Source organism: Myxine glutinosa, chromosome 13 (assembly GCF_964187855.1).
Source record: "Myxine glutinosa chromosome 13, kmMyxGlut1.1, whole genome shotgun sequence".
Taxonomy (NCBI): Eukaryota; Metazoa; Chordata; class Myxini; order Myxiniformes; family Myxinidae; genus Myxine; species Myxine glutinosa.
The window spans coordinates 9,898,683-9,922,532 of NC_136273.1; the positions used below are offsets into that span (position 1 = coordinate 9,898,683).

The 23,850-nt window shown below is 44.6% G+C and overlaps 1 protein-coding gene across 3 annotated transcripts in view; it reads left to right on the forward strand.

Annotated features, from left to right (window-relative positions):
* LOC137438573 (von Willebrand factor A domain-containing protein 7-like) overlaps positions 1–23,528 on the forward strand; it is a 111,007-nt gene extending 87,479 nt beyond the window's left edge. For 2 of the 3 annotated variants that reach the window (XM_078767053.1, XM_078767052.1), the window contains 2 exons: positions 13,759–13,867; positions 23,168–23,528. In XM_078767053.1, the coding sequence (XP_078623179.1) occupies positions 13,759–13,867; positions 23,168–23,329 (271 nt within the window). In that variant the 3' untranslated portion in view covers positions 23,330–23,528. The remainder of the gene's footprint in view (positions 1–13,758; positions 13,868–23,167) is intronic. The other variant, XM_078767055.1, reaches the window with a different exon arrangement.
* Positions 23,529–23,850: the final 322 nt, after the last annotated feature.

Below are 23,850 nucleotides of genomic sequence, written 5' to 3' on the forward strand. Positions count from 1 at the left end.
GAGGGTGAAGAGAACATAGAGAGGGAGTGAAAGAGCGGAAGAACAGGATTTTAGGACCCGTGGGCTGATGCCGACAGGTCCAGTTGCAGAATCAGAGTCGAGGGTTGACAGAAACTTTTCCACCTTGTCAGGAGGAAAGGACACGGAGTCCAGGAGCAGCTGGGTATGGTGGGTACAGAGAGGGATGGGTTTGGGACACAAGATTTAGAGGCAAACACAGAGTTGAGGCATTCAGCTTTTTCACATGTGGAGTCAGCTGTGTATACCGTTTGAGGTAAGGGAGGGGATGGAGGCGGAACAAACACCAGAAACAGATTTGACCAGACGCCACCAGGATTTGGAAGAGGGAGACAGATAAGAGAGTTCGGTCTTGAGAACGGAGAGATATTGTTTCCTGGCTCTCCTGAGGGTGGACACACACTTGTTTCGGGCTTTGTGAAAGGAAATGAGATTTCCTTCTGTTGGATTTGCTTTCCAGGAGACGAAGGCAAGTTGTTTCTGGGCAACAGCCTCACCACAAGATTCCGAGTACCATGGACGGGGGGAAGGGTATGACAACTGAAGACGAGATGGGATAAATCTGTGCATGAGAGAGAGCAATTTACTTTGGAAGAATTCCCAGGATGAGTTTATGTCAGAGGTGGTAGAGATGGGAGACCAGTCCAGATGATTGATGGCTGCTTGAAGACCGTGCCAGTTGGCCTGAGTGAAATGCCAGACTCGTCGACGCTGAGCAGGCTCCCTGAGAATGGTCAGAGAGATGTCCACTTTAACAAGCACATGATCAGATGATCCGATTTGGAGCAGAAGAAGAGCAGCAGACATTTTCAGGGAAGTTAGTCATAACCAAGTCCAGAAGAGAAGATGCTCCGTTGAGTGAGATCCGGGTCGGGAAATTGACAGATTGTGTCAGTACCAGTGAGTCGCAGAAGTCCTTTGCTGAAAAGCCATGGCTGGTGAGAGAGGTACCCACACCCAGCCAACTGGCATGGTGACAATTGAAATCACCACATATGAGGAAGAGAGAGTTGGGATGAGTAGATAGAAGTTGGTCCATATTATCAGACAGCGAGATATAGATGGAGTCATCACTGTTTGGTGGACGGTACAACACACATATGAACAAGAGGTGGGAGCGAAGGGGAAGCCGTAGCCAGAGGTATTCCTGGGGGTGAGGTGGAGAGAGTGCAGTGCAGGGCGAGTGAGGAAGAGAGTTTTTGATAAAGATAGCAACCCCACCTCCAGGACGAGGCTCAGGTCTATCATACCGGAGGAGGGAGTAACCTGGGAGAGATACTAAGGAATCAGAGACATCATGAAGGAGGAAAGTTTCTGTTAAGCAGATCACGTCTGTGTAGTGAAATTATACTGAAGGTGAACCCGGGAGTGCTCGCTTATCCCTCTAAAGGGGCGTCTATAAGACCCGGGACAACCGCGACGCAAGGACACTCCTGCGACACTTACTGTGACATATAGTCCTGTAGTCTGAATGGTATGTATGCACCTATATGCTGGACTTGCTTGCTTTGCCTATTGTTATCGGTCATTTCCCATGTAATACCCCGATTCTGATGTCTATTGCATGAATGTATTTTGCAGGATGTTACCACAGATCTAAATGATATTAAACCTACCCAAGGTACAAGTCGTGTCTGTGGATGATTTTCACGACAGTCTGGTTTGACAGAAGCAACCTGTATGGAGAGATCAGTTAAGTTTGAACGAAGGCCCCGGATGTTTGAGGTCCATACCGTTAATGAAGAGGAAGGGGGAGCATCGGATACAGAACAGGGGGGAGGGAGGGGTAGGGTAAGATGTGGAAGAGGTGGAAGAGGTAGGGAGAGCTGTTGAAGTCGTTTCAGAGATTTCAGAATAGCTCAGAGAAAGGGAAGGATGGGGCGGACAAAAGGTTTGATGGTGATTGGGTGAGGCACAATGAGGTGTTATTTGAGGAGGGGGAAGAGCGAGGCAGAAGGTTGGGGGAGATGGAGGTGAGAGTTGGAAGGGGGAAGAAGCGGGGAGGACGCTTTGAGGAGGGGGAGTGAGAGGGGGGAAATTGAGAAGAAATGAGGGTGGGGAGATTTGAAGGGGAGGGGTGAGGGGGGAGTTTAGGAGGGAAGGGACAAGGGGAGGGATTTGAAAGGGATGGGATATGGGGGAGATTTGGAGGGGAGGGGTGAGGGAGGAGTCTAGGAGGGGAGGGGTGAGGGGGAGTCTTGGAGGGGAGGGGTGAGGGGGTAGTTTAGGAGGGAGGGGGGAGATTTGAAAGGGATGGGTGATGGGGAGGATTAGGATGGGAGGGGAGAGGGGGAACATTTGAAAGGGATGGGTGATGGGGAAGATTTGGAGGGGAGGGGTGATGGGGAAGATTTGGAGGGGAGGGGTTATGGGGAAGATTTGGAGGGGAGGGGTGAGATTGGATTTTAGAAAGTGTACGATTAATGGGAAACGAACATTTATTGCAAAATGAGTTTCTTGTGACCTTCGAGTCAAAAATACGTTTAAGGACGCTGGATGGAGGATGGAGTGCAGGAGAGTTGAGGGAATGTAGAAAAAAGGCACGATAAGAGATGGAATTTTTTTTTGGATGAATAGATTTGGTGAGCAAGTCGAAAGCAGCCTTTTAAAGAAGAAGAAGAAAAAGGTGTTATAATATACGACGGAATACAGAACTTGAGGGGAAAGTGTAAACATTGTAAGGTTAATAACAGTGAAAACTATCTGGGAAAATGGGGGAGAAACACGTGGTCGAAGAACGACCGAACGAATAAGAACGAATAAACGAATGAGAACAAAGAATAAGAACAGAGAAGGAAATGTTTTGTTTTTTTGGTTTTTTTGTTTTTTTTTTGAGTTGAGATTTACACAAGGAAGTAGGCTATGGGGTGAAAAGACTGGGAAAAGCAGATAAGGAAAGTTATTGGAGCACAAACGACGGACCGCTGAGAGAAAAACAAAGCCTCAAGGTTGTACACTGTACAAGGCCTCAAAAGATACGACACGAATGAACACGATTTTCTCTACAGGTATGAGAGATTTGCACCGAAAATCTTCCTCAGGACACAATATACGTACACACACCATAAAATAAATACAGTTATAACGAAAATACAAATGGGAACAATTACTTAACTTCGATTTCGATGGAGAGCGTGGAGAGCTGCGAATAAACGAAACCTCGCCGGCAAGACCGGAAGCGGAAGTCAAAGCGGAAGTCATGTGGTGGCTCAACGCCCTATTAAATGACTTTACATTGGCGTTTCCATTTTTTGTCCACTACCTGTATGTTACTCACTGTTATTTTTTATTTTACTTGTTCTGAGTGCAAACACCACACGTGCTTGTTCAACCTGACATAGTTTGCATTTTATGCAGAAAAAGGCAAGGTCAGGTAAGAGTCCACTGTCTAGAAAGAAGGAGTAAGATTCCATTTCCATTTCCGGTTACCTGGTCAAAATCACATCTCTTGGTCCTCTGAGATATCTGCTTCCAAAAAGCGAATTATTCATTCCGGATTCGTCTACCGCTGTATATTTTATGTTCTGTTTGTGTTCATTGTTCTTCATACTGAGTTCTCACTTCTGTGTATTCTTTCATGCTCATTCTGCTTATCTTGATCCTCCTTATTCTTAGACTCGGATAGTTTTTGGGCCTACCTGTGTTATCGTTTTTTCCCCCGCACCTGTTTGCCCATACCCATGATGTTCTCAAATGATCTCTGACCTATTATCCATCACCTTCACTTTAATTCCTTCCTTGTACCTTCTTTTAAAAAAAAGTTCTTCTTTTTTTTCCCCGCTCTCCACATCAATTTAAACCTCTTTAAACAGCAATTTTAAAATGTTCAATCTTGCAGCATACTGGCTTCCAAACAGGATGTCTGTCTTCATTTCTCTGCCCTTGCAATCCTCAAATCTAACCCTTTTTGTACTGTGTGGGTCTGCAATGGTAAACTCCCAACGATGGCATTCTCCATTCAACGATCCCCCACATCATCTTCACACCTGCGTCTCCCTACACCAGCTCCAGGCTCCCCACCCCAATTCCTGCTTGGCCTCCCCCAATTACGTGTTCATGCCCCTACCCCTCCTTGCATCCTTCGCTCCCTGCCCCACCTTGCTTCCTTCGATCCCCCCTCCAAAACTCCCCCCTCACCCCTCCCCTCCAAAACTCCCTCCTCACCCCTCCCTTTCAATTCTCACCCCTCGCCCTCCCCTCCGAGACTCCCTCTTTGCCCCTCCCCTTCTAATATTCCCCCCTCCCCTTCAAATCTCCCCCCCTCCCCTTCTAATATTCCCCCCTCCCCTTCAAATCTCCCCCCTCCCCCTCACCCTTCCCCTTCAAAACTACCCCCCCCCCCCTACCATTTTCTCCAATTCTACCCTCTCCCCCGTCCTCATCAAAGCTGCCTCCTCCCCCACTTCCTCTCCCTTCCATCTTAAACCTCCACCTCCTCCAACCTTATACTTCGCTCTGCCCCCCCCCCCCCCCCTCAAACAATGCCTCACCCCATCACCATCAAACCTTTTGTCCTCCTCATCCTCCCTTTCTCCTAGCTCTTCTGCAATCTCTGACACACTATCAACAGCTCTCCCTACCACCCCTCTCACCCCTCACCTTACCCTACCCCTCCCCTGTTCTGTATCTGATGCTCCCCCTTCCTCTTCCTTAACGGTATGGACCTCAAACATCCGGGACCTTCGCTCAAACCTGACTGATCTCTCCATACAGGTTGCTTCTGACAAACCAGACGTAACCTGCTTGACAGAAACTTTCCTCCTTCAATCTGTCTCTGATTCCTTAATATCTCTTCCTGGTTACTCCCTCCTCTGGTATGATAGACCTGAGCCTCGTCCTGGAGGTGGGGTTGCTATCTTTATCAAAAACTCTCTTCCTCACTCTCCTTGCACTGCCCTCTCTTCACCCCACCCCCAGGAATACCTCTGGCTACGGCTTCCTCTCCGCTCCCACCTTTTGTTCAGATGTGTTCTGTACCGTCCTCCAAACAGTGATGACTCCATTTACATCTCGCTCTCTGACAACATGGACCAACTTCTATCCACTCATCCCAACTCTCTCTTCCTCATATGTGGCGACTTCAACTGTCATCATGCCAGCTGGCTGGGTGTGGGTTCCTCTCTCACCAGCCATGGCACCTCAGCAAAGGACTTCTACGACTCACGAGTACTGACACAATCTGTCAATTTCCCGACCCGGGTCTCAGTCAACGGAGCATCTTCTCTTCAAGACTTGATTATGACTAACTTCCCTGCAAATGTCTGCTGCTCTTCTTCTGCTCCAATGGGTTCTTCTGATCATTTGCTTGTTAAAGTCGACATCTCTCTGGCCATTCTCGGAGAGCCTCCTCAGCGTCGACGAGTCTGGCATTTCACTCAGGCCGACTGGCACGGACTTCAAGCAGCCATCAATCATCTGGACTGGTCTCCCATCTCTACTGCCTCTGAAATCAACTCGTCCTGGGAATTCTTCCAAAGCAAACTGCTCTCTCTCATGTACAGATTCATTCCATCTCGTCTTCAGTTGTCTTACCCTTCCTCCCGTCCATGGTACACTGAATCTTGTGGTGAGGCAGTTGCCCTGAAACAACTTGCCTTTGCCTCTTGGAAGGCAAATCCAACTGAAGGCAATCTCAGTTATTCCACCAAGCTCGAAACAAGTGTGTGTCTACCCTCAGGAGAGCCAGGAATCAATATCTCTCTACTCTCAAGGCTGAACTCTCAAACCTGTCTCCTTCCTCCATATCCTGGAAGTCTGGTCAAATCTGTTTCTGGTGTTTGTTCCCCCTCCATCCTCTCCCTTACCTCAAATGGCTCCACAGCTGACACCGCGTGACAAAGCCGAATGCCTCAACTCTGTGTTTGCCTCAAAATCTTGTGTCCCAAACCCATCTCTCTCTGTACCCACCTTACCCAGTCGAACTCAGCTGCTCCTGGACGCTGTGTCCTTCTCTCCTGACAAGGTGGAGAAGTTTCTGTCAAACCGCAACTCTGATTCTGTAACTTGACCAGGCGGCATCAGCACACGGGTCCTAAAATCCTGCTCTGCCACTCTTTCACACCCTCTTTCTGTTCTTTTCACCCTCTCTTTTGCTCAAGGTCATCTGCCAGCATCTTGGAAATCAGCAAACATTACCACTTTCCACAAAAAAGGTGCAAAAACCGATCCGTGCAACTACAGACCAATCAGCCTGCTCCCAATCATCAGCAAGGTCATGGCATCCATCATTGCTTCGGATATCAAATCCTTCCTCTTCTCCAATGGCTTGATCTCTGATCATCAATTTGGATTCAGACCAGGTCATTCTCCTCTGGACATGCTGCTTCTGCTGTCTGAACAATGTATGGAGATCCTCAATGCCAAACAGCAAATCAGAGCCATCTCCCTTGACATATCTAGTACCTTCGATATGGTCTGGCACCCCACCCTGCTCACCAAACTCTCCTCCTATGGTATCCATGGAAACCTCCATGCAATTCTTGCGGACTTCCTCTCTGGTCGCAATCAACATGTGGCCATGAATGGAATTATCTAATCTCCCCTTCCTGTTCAGGCTGGAGTTCCTTAAGGCAGTGTTCTGGGCCCTGTGCTTTTTCTGGTCTTCATCAACGATCTCTCTGACTCTGGAAATTCCTCTCTATCTCTTTGCTGATGACTCCTATCTCTGCCGCTCCCTATCTGAACCCTCAGATCAGCAGGCAGCAGCCTCTTCACTCTCTGCAGATCTGGACAATATCACAAACCGGTCAAACAAGTGAAACGTGTCTTTCAATCCTGACAAATCTCGCACTCTCACTTTGTCTCTCTGAAAAGACCGTCTGGAAAACCCTCCCATCTACTTTCTGAACAATTCTCTGGAAGAAGTTCTGTCACTCAAGCTTTTGGGTCTCACAATCTGCTATGATCTTTCGTGGGAAAACCACATTTCCAAGCTGGCCTCCAAAGCCAGTCGCCGACTGGGCATCCTCCGTCGTGCGAAGTCCTTCCTTGGCACACCTGAGCTCCTCACCACATACAAAGGTTTCATCCGCAGCTCAAAGGATTCATCCGCAGGATCCCTGTTCTCTACTGTTGTTGTGCTTGTGTGCTTCACTCTCTCTCCACCTCTTATCTCCCGCTCCCTTCATTGTATTTTATGTGTCTGTGCATGTTTTCATGATCAATGTGTTAGCTCTTACACGAGCCTTGATTCTCTATACAAGAAACAGACAAAAAAAAAAAACCTCTTTCCTTCCCCAGGTTCGTAGCCCCTCTCTTTTCCCCTTGCGTCTCGGACTCTCTCTTCTCCCCTTGTGTCCCGACCCCTGTCTTTCCTTCCCCAGTTTTCTGGCCCCACTCATTTTCCTTTGCCCTCTACTCTCAAGGCTCTCTCTTCTCCCCCTGTGTCTTGGCCGCTCTCTTCTCCCCCAGTGTCCCACCACATTTCCGGTTTACCATAGTCATGCACTTTGTAAATCATCTTTGTGCAACTCAGTCGATTTTCATTAAGACTGAGATAATATGTGCCACACAATTGATAAAGACATTGGTATTGTTTTCTTAACAGAAACATGGCATGGCTTTTTTTTCTTAACTTTGAAAATAAATAAAAACTTAAAAGTTAAACCCTTTAAAGGTGGAGGGCCATCTACAGATCTAGCCTGGATCTCAAGCTAAGGCCTGATGTTCTTCCATCAACTTGATCTATGGAGTATGCTCGAATTTCAAAGGGATAAGTCAACTTTTTGGTCATTTATAGACTTCCCTTATCAGCTTCATTGAAGTTGGCAGATATTCTGGAGCAGTTGGAAGAGTTACAAATTTAAATTTATTTATATTTGGTGAACAAATTAGACAGAAAGAATGTCATCCACAACATGCAATGTGAAAATTGTGAAGCGAATTATGTGGGCCAAACATCCAAACGCTGAACCACAAGGCTAACTGAACACCAATGTGCTGTAAGACGACAAGACAGGTTGTCATTGGTTGTGACACATATACACACACGAACACACATTCTCATGGAATCAGACCACGATCCATGGCACAGGATCTTTGAGAGTGAACCGTGAGATTGTCGAGGCCTGGTACTCTGATAAAAAAAACTCCATCAACCGACACATCGACTTACACCCCACATACGTAGCACGACGCAATCAATTACAACGTCAAAAGCGGCAGAGTCATATGAATGCCGAGAAGCCCTGTGATTGGCAAGGACTTGGACCAATCCATCACGTGAACCGTCCCCAACGGAAATTAACGGTTAACACCACACTCAACGCCTCTGAGGAGGAGAACTAGTTTGTTCTTGAAACGTCAGGCTATTGATAAATACTTTTTAGTTATTTTAGTGTCCAGTGTGCTATCATTTACAATATATATACAGTACTAGAGTAGCTCATGGTGGTTGAGTATGCACTTTATTGTACAGACCTAAACTCTTCAGGAATCCACTAATTGAAGGTCCAGGAACAATATTTGGTTGGTAACACATTTGCCACTGACGGCGAAATAGCTGAAATGGCCATACCCCTTTTTGGGCCACGCCCCCTTTTTTGCCGTGACTGTATCTACAGAACCGTTGGACCTAGGAGGTTGCCCGACCACTCAAAATTTGCGCAATGGCCACATTATAGGGGGTCAGTAATACATTTTCATATCCAAAAGTCAATGGTTTTTAAGATAATTGCCAAAAACCGATTTCAACATGTTACGAACTACAATATTATTCGTAATTGTTCCTGTTGCTGTTCCTATTGTTCAATTACTTGATTCCTGAAGAGTCTAGACTAGACTAGAGTCTAGACTAGAGTCAAGACTAGAGTCTTGTGAGTTCTTGGAATGAGTCTTGTATCAGAGGTGATGACAGTTCTTATGTTTGAGAAGTTTCAACCTGACCAGGACAGTACTAGTTGTGAATTAGACCAGAAAATAGAGACCATGGAAACTAAGATGCAGCAGGCTTTAGATAGTGACCATACAGAGTTCAGAGAGATTTGGGAAGAAAGCAAGATCTTACATGCAGACTTGAAGAAGTATTTCACCGAATGGAAAGAAACGGCCTGTAATGAGAATGTGAGGTACTGGAGCTTGTTTCTGGATGAGCTGTATCCTATCCTGAGAGATCTTACACACTCTATTCGGCAAGGCGATTGGCATCTTTTCGTTTCAGCTGTGCGGAGGTGCATGCCTTTGTTCTTCGGGTTTGGCCGGACAAACTATAGCAGATGGGGTACGCTGTTCCTTGAAGATTGCCTGGACCTACAAAGGAAGTTCCCGGGTATCTACAGATGCTTTACAGATGGTGGATGGGTGATGTACCACACTACCCGACAAGGCAGTGCAGTAGGATTTGACATGGCACTCGAGAAGTGTTACAATAAACCCGCCAAGGTTGCTGGAGGTATCATTGGGATGACCAGACAGAAAGAAGCAGTAGCCTTATGGAATCTCCTAAAGCATGAGAAAGATCTTCATGTGGCACAGCTGCTGGAATGGTGCAACTTGGGAGACAAAGATGACAGTGAGCTGAGCCTACACCATGAGTTCAATCCAAGTTCTACGAAGATTGGCCATGTTCGTGCAAAGGCCCTTCTGGATTACATAAAATCCATCAACAATCCGTTCGACGCTGGAATCAGACTTCAGAACATCTCTACTGGAGCTGACATTCCCCAGGAGGTTGTCGACGGATTACTTGAATGCCTGGAAATTGGTGAGAAGAGTTATGAAGAGTTTGTTGAGACCAGATTTCAGGATAAGGAGAAGCACCTACATGATACAATCCCTACCAACCGCAAGACTGTTTTCGTGAAACGTACTTCTACTCCGTTCACAGCGAAGAAATCGATGGCGAAAAAGGATGCAGCGGAAACGGTTAGGTACATTGACTATGCTAGAGAAAGAGGGTACAGCATGCTAGAACTCCTGAAGTATGAATTGACCAGCACATCCCAGTTCCTCACCACTGAATGTAAAGATGGCATCAAATTGAAGAAGCCCGATAAAGCCTCCTTAGCCAGGGAACTTGTCAGTCGCCTTCCACAGGAGACGAGGAATGTAAAGAGTGACGCTCAGATGGCAATAGTGGACTTCATGGCACTTGTGCGTAAACTACCGATGAAAAAGATGGGCCTTCACACATTCGGGGAATTGGCTGAGAGTCTTTCCAACAGGATTCTTGCTACAGGCTCCGTGTCCACAAGAATAGACATTATTTTTGATGTTTATCAAAAATCATCAATCAAGCAAATGGAACGGGCACAGCGAAGTTCCTCAGAACAAATCACAATCACCATTGGGTCTGACAATCAGAAACTCCCTGTCGATCTTGATATGTTCTGGAGCTCAATGTTGAACAAAGTTCGGTTGCAGGAGTATGTCTTCAAGTGGATGCTGCAGAATGTCGAGTCGGACAAGGAAATATTATTTGGAGGAGTATATGGGGGTGAATGCAGGAAACTGTTAGCTGGCACTGAAACACAGATCGCAGAGCTCTCAAGCAACCAAGAAGAAGCCGACGACAGAATCATGTTCCATATTAATGATGGTGTTGTGAAACACGGGGTTCAATCAGTCTTGGTCGACTCGCCTGACACAGATGTCTTTGTCAACCTCATCTTCCACTTCAACACAACCTGGCAACTACAAAAGCTGTACGTGAAGCTTGGTAACCGGAAAACAAAGAAAACTGTACCAGTCCACATGTTGGTTGATCAACTGGACAACGGTTTGGTGTCGTGTCTCCCAGCCATTCATGCTCTCAGCGGTTGCGACAGTACCAGCAAGGTGGGTCCAAAGCTGTCTGGCCTGAAAGCATCCATCGATCTCTCCCTACTGGAAGGGTTTGGTGTAGAAGAACTGTCACCACAGATAACAAGCAATGCTGAAAAGTTCCTTGTGTCTGGATTAAAGAAGACCGACTGTTCCACTTTCGATGAATATCGATGGGAGCAGTACCACAACTCCAAGAAAGAACTGGACTTCAACCAGCTTGTGTGCTGTTCATCAACGCTACGAGAACACATAAAGCGAGCATTTCTTCAGTGTAAGATGTGGTTGCAAGCCCCAACTCCTGCCGTCACCAAACCAGATCCACTCCAGTATGGGTATGAAGCAACGGACGTTGGCATAACACCAGTGATACTGCCAGTATCGTGCAGGCCCGATGACCTGCCTCCTCCATGCAAATGCCCAAGAGCATGTATGAGTACCAAAACGTGCACTTGCAGAGACAGGAACATTAAATGTGTCACGTTTTGTGGCTGTAGTAAAGGCGAAAAGTGTAGAAATCCAAATAAGTAAATTCCAAAATAGGATGATGCAAAAGGTATAAGTGTCATATAATGTTGTGGCCTTGGTGGTATCATACAATTGTAGTTCGTAACATGTTGAAATCGGTTTTTGGCAATTATCTTAAAAACCATTGACTTTTGGATATGAAAATGTATTACTGACCCCCCATAATGTGGCCATTGCGCAAATTTTGAGTGGTCGGGCAACCTCCTAGGTCCAACGGTTCTGTAGATACAGTCACGGCAAAAAAGGGGGCGTGGCCCAAAAAGGGGTATGGCCATTTCAGCTATTTCGCCGTCAGTGGCAAATGTGTTACCAACCAAATATTGTTCCTGGACCTTCAATTAGTGGATTCCTGAAGAGTTTAGGTCTGTACAATAAAGTGCATACTCAACCACCATGAGCTACTAGAGTACAGTGCATTCAGAAAGTATTCAGACCCCTTCACTTTTTTCACATTTTGTTATGTTGCAGCCTTATGCTGAAATCGTTTAAATTCATTTTTTCCCTCATCAATCGACACTCAATACCCCATAATGACAAAGAGAAAACAGGATTTTAGAAAGTTTTGCAAATTTATTAAAAAGAAAAAACTGAAATGTCACATTTCCATAAGTACTCAGACCCTTTGCTATGACACTTGAGATTTAGCTCAGGTGCCTCCCATTTCTCTTGATCATCTTTGAGATGTTTCTACACCTTCATTGGAGTCCACCTGTGGTAAATTCAATTGATTGGACATGATTTGGAAAGGCACACAAAAAAATATATGAATGATCGTTTTAAGGCCATTTTCCCTGCTAGAGCGGGGGTTAGCCTTGCGGGCCCCATGACAATCATGGTTCCCTTTTTGAGGCAATGTTTTTATGGCCGGATGCCCTTCCTGACGCCAACCCTTAGTCGCCTCTTACGATGCGCAGGGATACGGTGTACCTATTCTAAACCGGGGTACACACCGGGATCATTCATCCCAGCAAGCTGGTACTCAATTTGCCGACCTCGGAAGGATGACAGGCTGAGTCAACCCCCCTGGTGTTAAATTAGCGATCGATCGGGATTCGAACCCAGGATCCTAGGATCCCAAGCCGGCACCCTAACCGCTCAGCCAACACCAGGCTCAGCCAACACCAGGAAAGGCACACACCTGTCTGTATAAGGTCTTACAGCTGACAATGCATATCAGAGCAAAAACCAAGCCATGAGGTCGAAGGAACTGCCTGCAGAGCTCAGAGACAGGATTGTGTCGAGGCACAGACCACCATGCTTTATGTTTCCACCACCATGCTTTTCAGCTGGTATCAGGTTCTTGTGGTCAAATGCTGTCTTTGGTTTTTTCCAAACATGTCTTCTGGTACTGTGGCCAAATAGCTCTACCTTTGACTCATCTGTCCAGAGCACATTGTTCCAGATGTGCTGGTCTTTGCCTCGGTGTTCATTGGCAAACCTTAGACTTGCCCTGATGTTCTTTCTGGACAGCAAAGGTTTCCTCCTGGCACACCTCCCATGTAGATCAAATTTGTTCAGCCTCTTTCTAATGGTAGACTCATGCACTTTGACATCAACAGTGGCAAGAGCTACCTGTAGGTCCCGTGATGACATTTTGGGGTTCTTAGAGACTTCTCTCAGCATCTTGCGGTCTGCTCTCGGGCTGAACTTGCTGGGGCGGCCTGGCCTGAACAAGTTAGCAGTTGTTTGGCATCTTCTCCACTTGTAGATGATCTTCCGGACAGTCGAATGATTGATTTCAAATTGTTTGGAGATCTTTTTAAATCCCTTCCCAGACTCGTAGGCATCTATAACCTTCTTTCTGAAGGCCTCAGAAAGCTCTTTTGATCTCGGCATGGTGACGCCGCACACTTCAACAACAAAGAGCAAACCAAACTAAATGTCTGAGGTTTAAATAAGAGAGGTTCCTCCAAGATCCTCTCTAACGATGTTCTAATCATTTGCACCTGAGCTGGTGCACCTGATTCTAATTTTAGGTATTTGAAGTAGTGATAAATGTGGGGGTGTACTTACTTTTTCCACATGCGAAATTTGCATTTATGTTTATTTAAATTATACAATGGACTACAAAATGTAAATGTTTCATGATATTTGTTGTATTATATCACCTTTATCTTTCAATGTTGTTGAAATGAAGATCAAATAGCTGTATGTTGAAATATGTTGAAAAAGTCAAAACTTTACATGGGGTGTACTTACTTTTTGACGTGACTGTATATATGTACTGGCTTTGCATTTTATATGCTTTCTCGTTGCATCTGTAATGAAATTTAGCCAAATCGTATTTACATCAAGCGTATTTATTTCGTATTTACATGGGGGTGACATAGTGTCCTGCTTCACTCTTTGTTTTGAGATGTCAGTTATGAGCAACCATTAGGGTTCCTCCATCAGGAAAATAAATCCAATAAATGATCATAACAATAATAATAATAAATACCATATTTATTACAGGTCTTCATGCTGTTTCCCTTATGTGGAAATAAAGATATCTGACATGTCTGGAAATATACAAGAAATCTCATTGTACAACTACAAAGCGCCAACTGCAAGTTTGCCCACGGTAAGATTTACAGATTGATTTTTCTCCAGCAAAATAAAAAACGACTATTATATACGTTTTGTCAATGTGAAATTTGTCAAAACAATAATAGGTTATATTCTGTTGGTTTTTAAATACACATCAAATAATAAAGCAACAACAACAACCAAATCAAATTGTCAAGATCCACAAGTGGTGGCCTGAAAGGCCCCTCTCCAGTAAAGCATTCCTTCTTAAACTCTTTTAATGTACAGGTTTTATTGTGCAGCACTTACAATAATTAATCCGTCATTGTACAATGGTCACATGTATTTTCCCGTTTACTCTGGCATTAGTCATGCACAGACAACATTGTTTCAAACTTGAAAAACACTTTTTTATGTTATAAACATCAAAACATGACAAAACTGAACACATGGCATTGTGGACTTCAATCCAAATTTCATGGTCAAACAAATTAGACACGTTAATGCTTTTCAAAGTAATCCCCATACATCCTGGCACTGAGGCCAAAATGCATGGGCACACAAGATGTCACCATTCTCAATTAAGAAACACCTTTTTATATATATAAAAGTAAAAAAAAAAAAAATCAAAACTAGTATAGATATTTTTGGGTTTCAGACCTGGTCACTCCACTCTGGACATGCTGCTTCTGCTTTCTCAACAATGGATGGAGGTCCTCAATGCCAAACAGGAAATTAGAGCTGTCTCCCTTGACATATCACGTGCCTTCGATACGGTCTGGCACCCAGCTCTGCTCACCAAACTCTCCTCTTTTGGTATCCATGGAAATCTCCACGCATGGCTGGCGGACTTCCTCTCTGGTCGCAATCAACGTGTGGCCCTGAATGGAATTCTATAATCTCCCCTTCCTGTTCAGGCTGGAGTTCCCCAAGGCAGTGTTCTGGGCCCTGTGCTTTTTCTAGTCTTCATTAATGATCTCTCTGACTCTGGAAAATCCTCTCTATCTCTTTGCTGATGACTCTACTCTCTGTCGCTCCATTCCTCATCCCTCAGATCGGCAATCTGCAGCCTCCTCACTCTCTGCAGACCTGGACATAATCACAGACTGGGCAAACAAGTGAAACATGTCTTTCAATCCTGACAAATCTCACACTTTTACGTTGTCTCTCCGAAAAGACCGACTGGACAACCCTCCCATCCACTTTCTGAATAATCCTCTCCAAGAAGTTCTGTCACTCAAGCTTTTGGGTCTCACTATCTGCCATGATCTTTCCTGGGAAAACCACATTTCAAATCTGGCCTCCAAAGCCAGTCGCCGACTGGGCATCCTCCGCCGTGCGAAGTCCTTCCTTGGCACACCTGAGCTCCTCACCACATACAAGGCTTTCATCCGCAGCTCAATGGAATACTGCTCTCCCCTCTGGGCTGGTGCTCTTGCCTCACACCTAGCTCGTCTTCACGCTGTTGAAACCAAAGCGTTCAGAATCATTGGAATCTCCCGCGATGAAGCTAACTCCAAGGGCCTTTCACTCACTCACCGCAGGCAGGTTGGTGGTCTTTCCGTCTTCTACCGACTCCTCTCTGGCCTTGCCCCCCCCCAGCTCTCTCTGGGCTCTGTCCCCAAAATATTCCTACAGGTCGCACAAGATCTGCCTGCAACCCTCTTATGGTTAAACTGCCAAAATCAAGACTCTCTGCTCACCTTCACTCCTTCATTCCTCTTTTCTCCCGCCGCTGGAACAAACTCCCTCACTCTATTCAATCCCACTCCACCCTCCAGGTCTTTAAAACAGCTGTTCACCACCATCTCTTATCTTCCCCCATCCAAAACCTTGATCTTTTCTACCCCTGCTAATTTCACCCCAAATCCACTTTTTTGAAATACCAACTTCTGTCCTGGAAGTCCTTGGTGTCCTTGTGTTTTATACTCCCCCCCCCCCCCCCCTTCCCACGCCTCCTCCCCCCAAGCCCTCTCCCTCCCACACATCTCCCTGCTCTCAAATGTTGTGTTTGTGTGCTTCCCCTTCTCTCCCCATCTTGTCTTCCGCTCCCTCTTTTTGTATATTTTGTTTGTCTGGTTGATTTGTTTGTGAAGTAAATGTTAGCTCTTTCATGAGACTCGATTCAGTATACAAAAAAAAACAAAAAAAAACAAAAAAAACATTCAAAGTACACCATCCCCATGCCAAATAAATAAATAAAATGTCCTCCAGTGCAGCTTTGCCGCGTGCAGCACATAGACACGGTATTGGGAGTGTGCGGTGTACAATAATTGATTGATTAATTGTGCAATTAAAATTAATAAATAATAATCGTAAAATAATTTATTAATCAATTGGCTAATAGCGTACCTAAACCACCAGTGTTTCATCCAAAGCTGTAACTTTTTCAAGATCGATTAAATGATTAATTAATCGTGGAAAAAAATAATTGATTGATTCATAAATAATTGATCAATTAATTGATTAATCAATAAATCAAAAACACCCTTCACAGCCAAATCACTTGGTCAATGACGTCTCCAAATATCTGCTTCCGAGCTCAAAAGGTGCCCTGAGATATTGCCCAGATGAGAAAGGAAATAAATAAATACATAATTAATTGATAATAATAATTAAGTAATTAATCAAAAAACAATTTATTTTTCTTTTTTATGTTGGAGGCTCCAGGCACGGACTATATAGCCCTCATCAAGGCCAGGCCTTAAGTAAAAAGAGAAGAAAAGTGTATGGTGTTTGTTTGCGAGAAAGGGAGATTTAAGCTATCCCTGTATCTATAGTTTGAGTGAGATAGAAAGTAAGACCAGCAATCCTGATACGGAGAATGTAAGATGGTTCCGGGCACCACTCCTAAGTCGGGACGGTAGTACTACCCTGGGCGGTTGTTGTCTCCAACCTACTACCGTAAAAAATTATTGATTCATCAAAAAATAAAAATACAGTTTTTGCCAAAGCACGTACTCACTAGTGTGCCCAACTATCAGCTTCCTAGCTCAAATGATTGCTGAGGTATCGCCGGGACAAACAAACAAAAAAGAAACAAACAAACAAACAACCGGAGTGAAAACTGAGTACTCCTTTTCAGCACGCCTCACCGAAGGGGGCCCGGCGATGACGTCATGCAGAACCTGGAGATGGAATAGGAAAGCAGCAGCGTACAACATTTATAGAAGGTTGAATGCATACACTTGAACCCAATGACAAAGTTGTATATGCTCATTGGAAGTCGTGAAAACATTGATCAAAACAAAATGATGTCAAATGATCAATGAACATGAATGATGAAATGTCAAAATGATCAAAAACAAAATTAAAAAACAAAATGATCAAAACAGATGATTGCAAAGCAGATAGCGAAAGAGAGGTGTGATGTGATGGGGGTGAGTTGCTTGAAGGATGAAGTGGGACAAATCGTTGTGGACCCAGATGGAATTAAAGGAAGATGGAAGAGATATATGGAAATGCTGTTGAATACAGAGAATGAATGCGATGGCAACATGGAGAGTAACCCAGTTTTAGGACCGGCAGAGAAGATAACTGAGAAGGAAGTTGAGGAAGCGATAAAAGCAATGAAGAGTAGAAAAGCGGGAGGGCCGACCGGAGTTGTAGGAGATATGTTGAAGGCAGCAGGAAGTTGGGGTGTGAAGAGAATGACAGAGATCTGTAATCTGGTGGTGAAAGAAGGCCGCATTCCAGTGTATTGGGAACTGAGTACCGTCGTCCCGCTATACAAGGGGAAAGGTGACCCTCTGGAGTGTGGTTCGTACCGAGCGATAAAGTTATTGGAGCATGGAATGAAGGTATTGGAAAGGGTGTTGGAGAGGAGGATAAGGAAGAAGGTAAAGATCGACGAAATGCAGTTTGGATTTATGCCAGGAAGAGGAACGACAGACGCGCTCTTTATTGTGAGGCAGTTGCAGGAGAAGTACATGGAGAAGAGGAAGAAGTTGTTTCTTGGGTTTGTTGATCTGGAGAAAGCATTCGATAGGGTTCCACGCAAAGTATTGACATGGGCATTGAGGAAGTTAGAAGTGGAGGAATGGTTGATCAGAGTAGTGATGGCAATGTACAAAAGAGCGCGCACAGCTGTATGGACGAAGGACGGGAACAGTGGTGAGTTTGAGGTGAAGGTGGGAGTGCATCAAGGGCCGGTACTAAGTCCACTACTATTTGTAGCTGTGATGGAGGTGTTGGCTCAGAACGTAAAGGAGGGTTTACTGTGGGAGTTGTTGTATGCAGATGATCTGGTGTTGATTGCAGAAAGTATGGATGGACTGAAGGAAAAGATGAACAAATGGAAGGAATGTATGGAGACAAAAGGTCTGAAGGTGAATATAGGAAAGACGAAGGTGATGGCAAGTGGTAAAGCATGTGGTGAGGTGGAAAGAACTGGGAAGTGGCTGTGTGCTGTGTGCAGGAAGGGTGTCGGAGTGAATTCCATTCAATGTACAATGTGCGCTGAGTGGGTTCATCAAAAATGTAGTGGTCTGAGAGGGTCATCAACCAGTGTGGCAGCTGCATTCAAATGTAAGGTGTGCACAGAGGGAGCTGCAGATGGAGGAAATGTTGAGTTGGATCTTGGACACGGCGTGAAGCTGGAAGGTGTGAAAACATTTTGCTACCTTGGAGACATGCTGAATGGAGAAGGTGGATCAGACTCGGCAACGGTTGCTCGAGTGAGATGTGCATGGAAGAAGTTTCGGGAACTGAGTGGCGTGCTGATGAGGAGGGGAGTGTCATTGAAGCTGAAGGGAAAGGTGTATGCTGCATGTGTGAGAAGTGTTATGATATATGGGAGCGAGACATGGGTAATGAACGTAGAGCAGCAACGAAGGCTGGAAAGGGTGGAAATGCAAATGGTTCGGTGGATGTGTGGAGTATCGTTGAGAGAGAGGAAGTCAAATGATGAATTGCGAAAGATGATGGGAATAAAGCCTGTGATTGATGCTGTGAAGAGAAACAGGTTGAGATGGTTTGGTCATGTGTTGAGGAAGGATGAAAGTGACTGGTTGAGAAGAGTGATGGAAATGAATGTAGAAGGAAGTAGAGGATGGGGATGACCGAGAAAGACTTGGCTAAAGATGGTGGAAGAAGAAATGCGGGCAAGGGGGTTAACAAGGGGAGATGCAGAAAATAGGGCAAAATGGAGAAGATTGTCATGGGGACCGCAAGGCTAACCCCCGCTCTAGCAGGGGAAAATGGCCTTAAAATGCATGTTGTTGTGTTGTGTTGAAGTCGTGAAAACCTAATCAAAGCAATACTTGCACATCTTGGCTCTAAGACCAAAAGGCATGATCTCACAAGCAACACTTACTCTTTCTGCCTTCTGGTTTTAACATTAAGACAAAAAGTGGGTTCGGCAGCAGGGACAGAATAAGGAAATGAGAGACAAATGAAGAGCTTCAACTGATTAAATGACCAACTGTATAAACATTTGGACTCGATGAATCATTTCGACCTTGGTTTCGACCATTCAATCCCAAAACCTTTGAATGGCATCTCCACAATTGTCAGAAAGCCAACCCTGCCATGCATGCCATGAGACCACAGGAATTTTTAATGTCAGAAGGAACCAAATTCATGGCAACTACCTGTAAACGGCTCCAGCAATTATACTCGGGAAGAATAAACCGAGCGATTTTTGTCAGCGATCTTTACTCTAATTCTCATTGTGTATCCACAGACGAAGGCAGCAGAGGAATTGTGCTTTCGGGTTGTCTTGTATGTGCATGCCTAGCAGATTTCCATTCGCGCAATAACGTGTGAACCGCTGAAGGGATTTTGACCAAACTTGGTACAAGTATGTACGATGAAGCAAAGATGAACTGATTCGATTTTGGGTTCAAAAGGTTTTGGGCTCTGGTCGTGTGATCTTTGATTGAAAATCTTTGTTACCACAATAACTTCTGAACCAAAGAAGTGATTTCAACCAAACTTGGCACAAGTATGGACTAAAATACAAAGATGAACTGATTTAATTTTGGATTCAACAGGTCAAATATCATGTGCCCTTTGAAAATAATTTTGAAGATCATAACTCGAGTTAGAAGCATCTGTTTTCCCTCTTCTACTTTTATCTCCATTCTCTCTTGCGCTCAACTTTTGTCGCTTTAAATCCTCAGAACCCTCAGACCCCTTAGAGACCCTTCGGAACATTACAAACCTTTCACTTTAGACCTTTCAAACATTCAGACCCTTTAGACCTTTTCAAACTTTTGACTTTAGATCATCAGACCCTAGACATCTCAGAAGACACGTTAGACCCTTTAACCTCTCAAGACCATTAAAACACTTGAGAACCTCTAACCCCTCACGAACCTTAAGACACTTTAGACCCTTAAGACCCCCATTAGACCTTCAAGACCTTTGCTATGAGCCTAGCTTTTTTTTTAACAACGAAGGATGAACTATTTCAATGGACCAGGTATGCCAAGTCACAGACAAGGTTTCTTGTATCCCAGCTTGCCCTTATTGCGCTAGAACATCACCATAACACTTCACATTCTGTGATGTTCATTGGTTTTCTACAGTAGTAATATTGCTTTCATGCATACAGTGCATTCAGAAAGTATTCAGACCCCTTCACTTTTTTCACATTTTGTTATGTTGCAGCCTAATGCTGAAATCGTTTAACTTCATTTTTTCCCTCATCAATCTACACTCGATACCCCATAATGACAAAGAGAAAACAGGATTTCAGAAAGTTTTGCAAATTTATTAAAAAGAAAAAACTGAAATATCACATTGACATAAGTATTGTCACGCAACCGTGATTAACACCACAGTTACGGATGGCCGATTGCGAGACTTTACACTCCCGAGGCGAAAACTCAATGGCGGATTCAAACTCAACACAAAGTTCAACGCGCGGAAGGGCAGACACAGCAAGCTCCGCAGCCCTATCTATTAAAATGAAACACCCAGGAAAACTGCGTTCAGATATATACAGAAAATAATATAAGGATTTATTATTTATAAGTAAAGACAGTGAAAAAGCCCGCGCCGGTAATACTAATAACTCGAATAAGCCTAAATTGGGATCCCACACACAACAGATATCAAACACGATACGAGGGAGGTGAATACGAAAATAACACGTCTTTTAGTTTTATGCAAAGTGTATTCGCGGGTACGGCCTTATCTCGTCCTTGTCGTCTTGGTGACCGCCGTCCAACACCCGGCTCCTTTCGTCCCGCGGCACGCCTCACTCCAAGTTCACGGCCCCGCGGCCCTCTCCATCCGCCTCCAAGCGCCACCAGGCCTCGTCGGTTCAACGGCCCACCCACACCACGAGCTCCTTTGCTCCAACGGTCCAACGCAGGGCTGCACAAAGCAAACGAACTCCACTTGACTCGACTCGACTCTCTTCGGGAGTGCTGGCAGCCAAGTCCAACTGTTCAGTGCCAACTGCCAACTCCAACGAACTCTCCCTAAAAATGGCGTCCGACCGTCGAATATATCTCTCGCCGATGACGTCACATTGGCGCACTCCTCAGCCAATAATAGCCTCCCAACTCGCCGGCTCGCCCAGGTCACGCCCTCTGCGGCATCGCTCCACTCTCCCGTCCCCGACCCCGCGGTCCTTGTGTTATAACACGTGCCAGGCGAGGTTTGTAGGCCTTGGAGGTGTAAACGGTGGCGGCCAATTGTGGCGGTGTTTTTGGCCTGGTTTCCTGTCCATTTGTTCCGAAGTCATTGTCAGGGAAAGGAATTATTTAATGTTGCGCTAAGGACCTAACTAATGTTTATGTGGTTTGCAGTGCCATAATGGACAAAGGTTTGACTACTAGGTGAAACTCACAGGGGCGTTACCTTTAATCCCTCACTATTTAACACTCGAACCTCCAGGTAGATCCACAATCATACATCTTCCCCCGACAAACGCCTAAACATCAAGAACTTATTACATGTAGAGTCCCTGTCACGACAGCCGAATACCTACCTATTCAGATCTACCTAGCTCTAGATGTTGCTCTACCAAATTCATAACAGTATTCATACCCTTTGCTATGACACTTGAAATTTAGCTTGAGTGCCTCCCATTTCTCTTGATCATCTTTGAGATGTTTCTACACCTTGATTGAAGTCCCCCTGTGGTAAATTCAATTGATTGGACATGATTTGGAAAGGCACACACCTGTCTATATAAGGTCTCACAGCTTACAATGCATATCAGAGCAAAAACCAAGCCATGAGGTCGAAGGAACTGCCTGCACAGCTCAGAGACAGGATTGTGTCGAGGCACAGATCTGGGGAAGCCTACAAAAAAATCTCTGCTGCATCGAAGGTTCCCAAGAGCACAGTGGCCTCCATAATTCTGAAATGGAAGAAGTTTGGAACAACCAGGACTCTTCCTAGAGCTGGCCGCCCGGCCAAACTGAGCAATCGGGGGAGAAGGGCCTTGGTAAGAGGTGACCAAGAACCTGATGGTCACTCTAGCTGAGCTTCAGAGATCCTATGTGGAGATGGGAGAAACTTCCAGAAGGACAACCATCACTGCAACACTCCACCGATCTGGGCTTTATGGCAGAGTGGCCAGACGGAAGCCAAACAGTTCAATCTTGGTTTCATCAGACCACAGAATCTTGTTTCTCACAGTCTGAGAGCCCTTTCGGTACTTTTTTGCAAACTCCAAGCGGGCTTTCATGTGTCTTTCACTGAGGAGAGGCTTCCGTCTGTTGTCCCTATTTTATGGCTAGTCCCGTTTTACGGGTGAATAGGGACAGTCACTAATACAAAATAATAATAATCAAGAAATAGGGACAGTTTGGAGAAACTTTTTATCCCATATTTTTTTTCATTGGCACCGTGGTTTATATTATGGGTGCGTATTATGTGCATCCATCTGAGCGATCAATTTAGCAATAAGTTGGAAACTCAGGATTGTTTCTTGATTATTATTTTTTGGTATTAGTGACTGTCCCTATTCACCGGTAAAACGGGGTGAATAGGGACAGCCATAAAAATCCTATTTATTCCTATTTAACCCATATATGGGGTTAATAGGGACTATAAGTTGCTTTTTAAAAAAACAAGAGAACACTTTCAACCGAAATATCAACAAATCAGTATGGTTATCAATTTTCAGCGAAAAAAGTTTCCAAGCTTTTTTTCAGTTTGTGTCCCTATTCACCTTGCTGTCCCTATTCACCCCATTTCACAGTATGTCATTTTTGGATAACTGCAGATTACATTTTCAATGGTGTGGATAACTGCAGATCATGATGAAACAGTTCCATTCTTATTTTCAGTAATTAATTTTTATATTTCGTGTAATAATTTACGGCTTTGTTTTTGTTATTCTCTCGCCACGAATAACGTGTGTGTATTTGTCCTCCCAAATATCGTACCACAGGATGAAATCTCTGGACCGATGATTGTCATTATAGGTAGCTGCGTCGGGGTTGCTGCTGTTCTCCTCGCATGCGTCGTCGGACTTGTCATGCACTGCAGCAAAAAGAAATTATCACCACGTGTGACTTCACCACATGTCAATGCTCGTGACGCACTGCTGTAAAACCATTTCAACACCGGATTACAAGTCTGCAGTCATCACATCATTTCCAGTACATCACATCACCTCTTCGCACCGCTTCATCAAACACACAATCGTTGACCATTTTTGAGCTCTTTGAAACAAATTGGTTGTTTGTTCATTTTTCTTCTTTTCTATCTTGTCCTCTCCCTTCTAATACATCTTTCTTTTTGGATTTTAATTTTCACGACTTTTTTTTAACCATCTAAACCTAGTACAATGTGAGTAATTTAATGTTAACAGAGGTAATTGAATCATGTTCAATGAAAAAAAAAAATCTTGTTTTGAAATAAGTGTCCAAAAGTTTCACAAGTACATCGATGCACTTTCTGACGGCTAAAGTAAAGTTTGTGAAATGAAATTAATTGTGGGAAAACTTTTCCATCTAAACAAACACACGAGGAGATTTGGGCCTGAGCAGACATACATGTCTTACGAATATATGGAGCTGACAAGCAAAGTCACCATGCTGAAGATGAGGAAGAAGCGGAAGTGGGATTGTG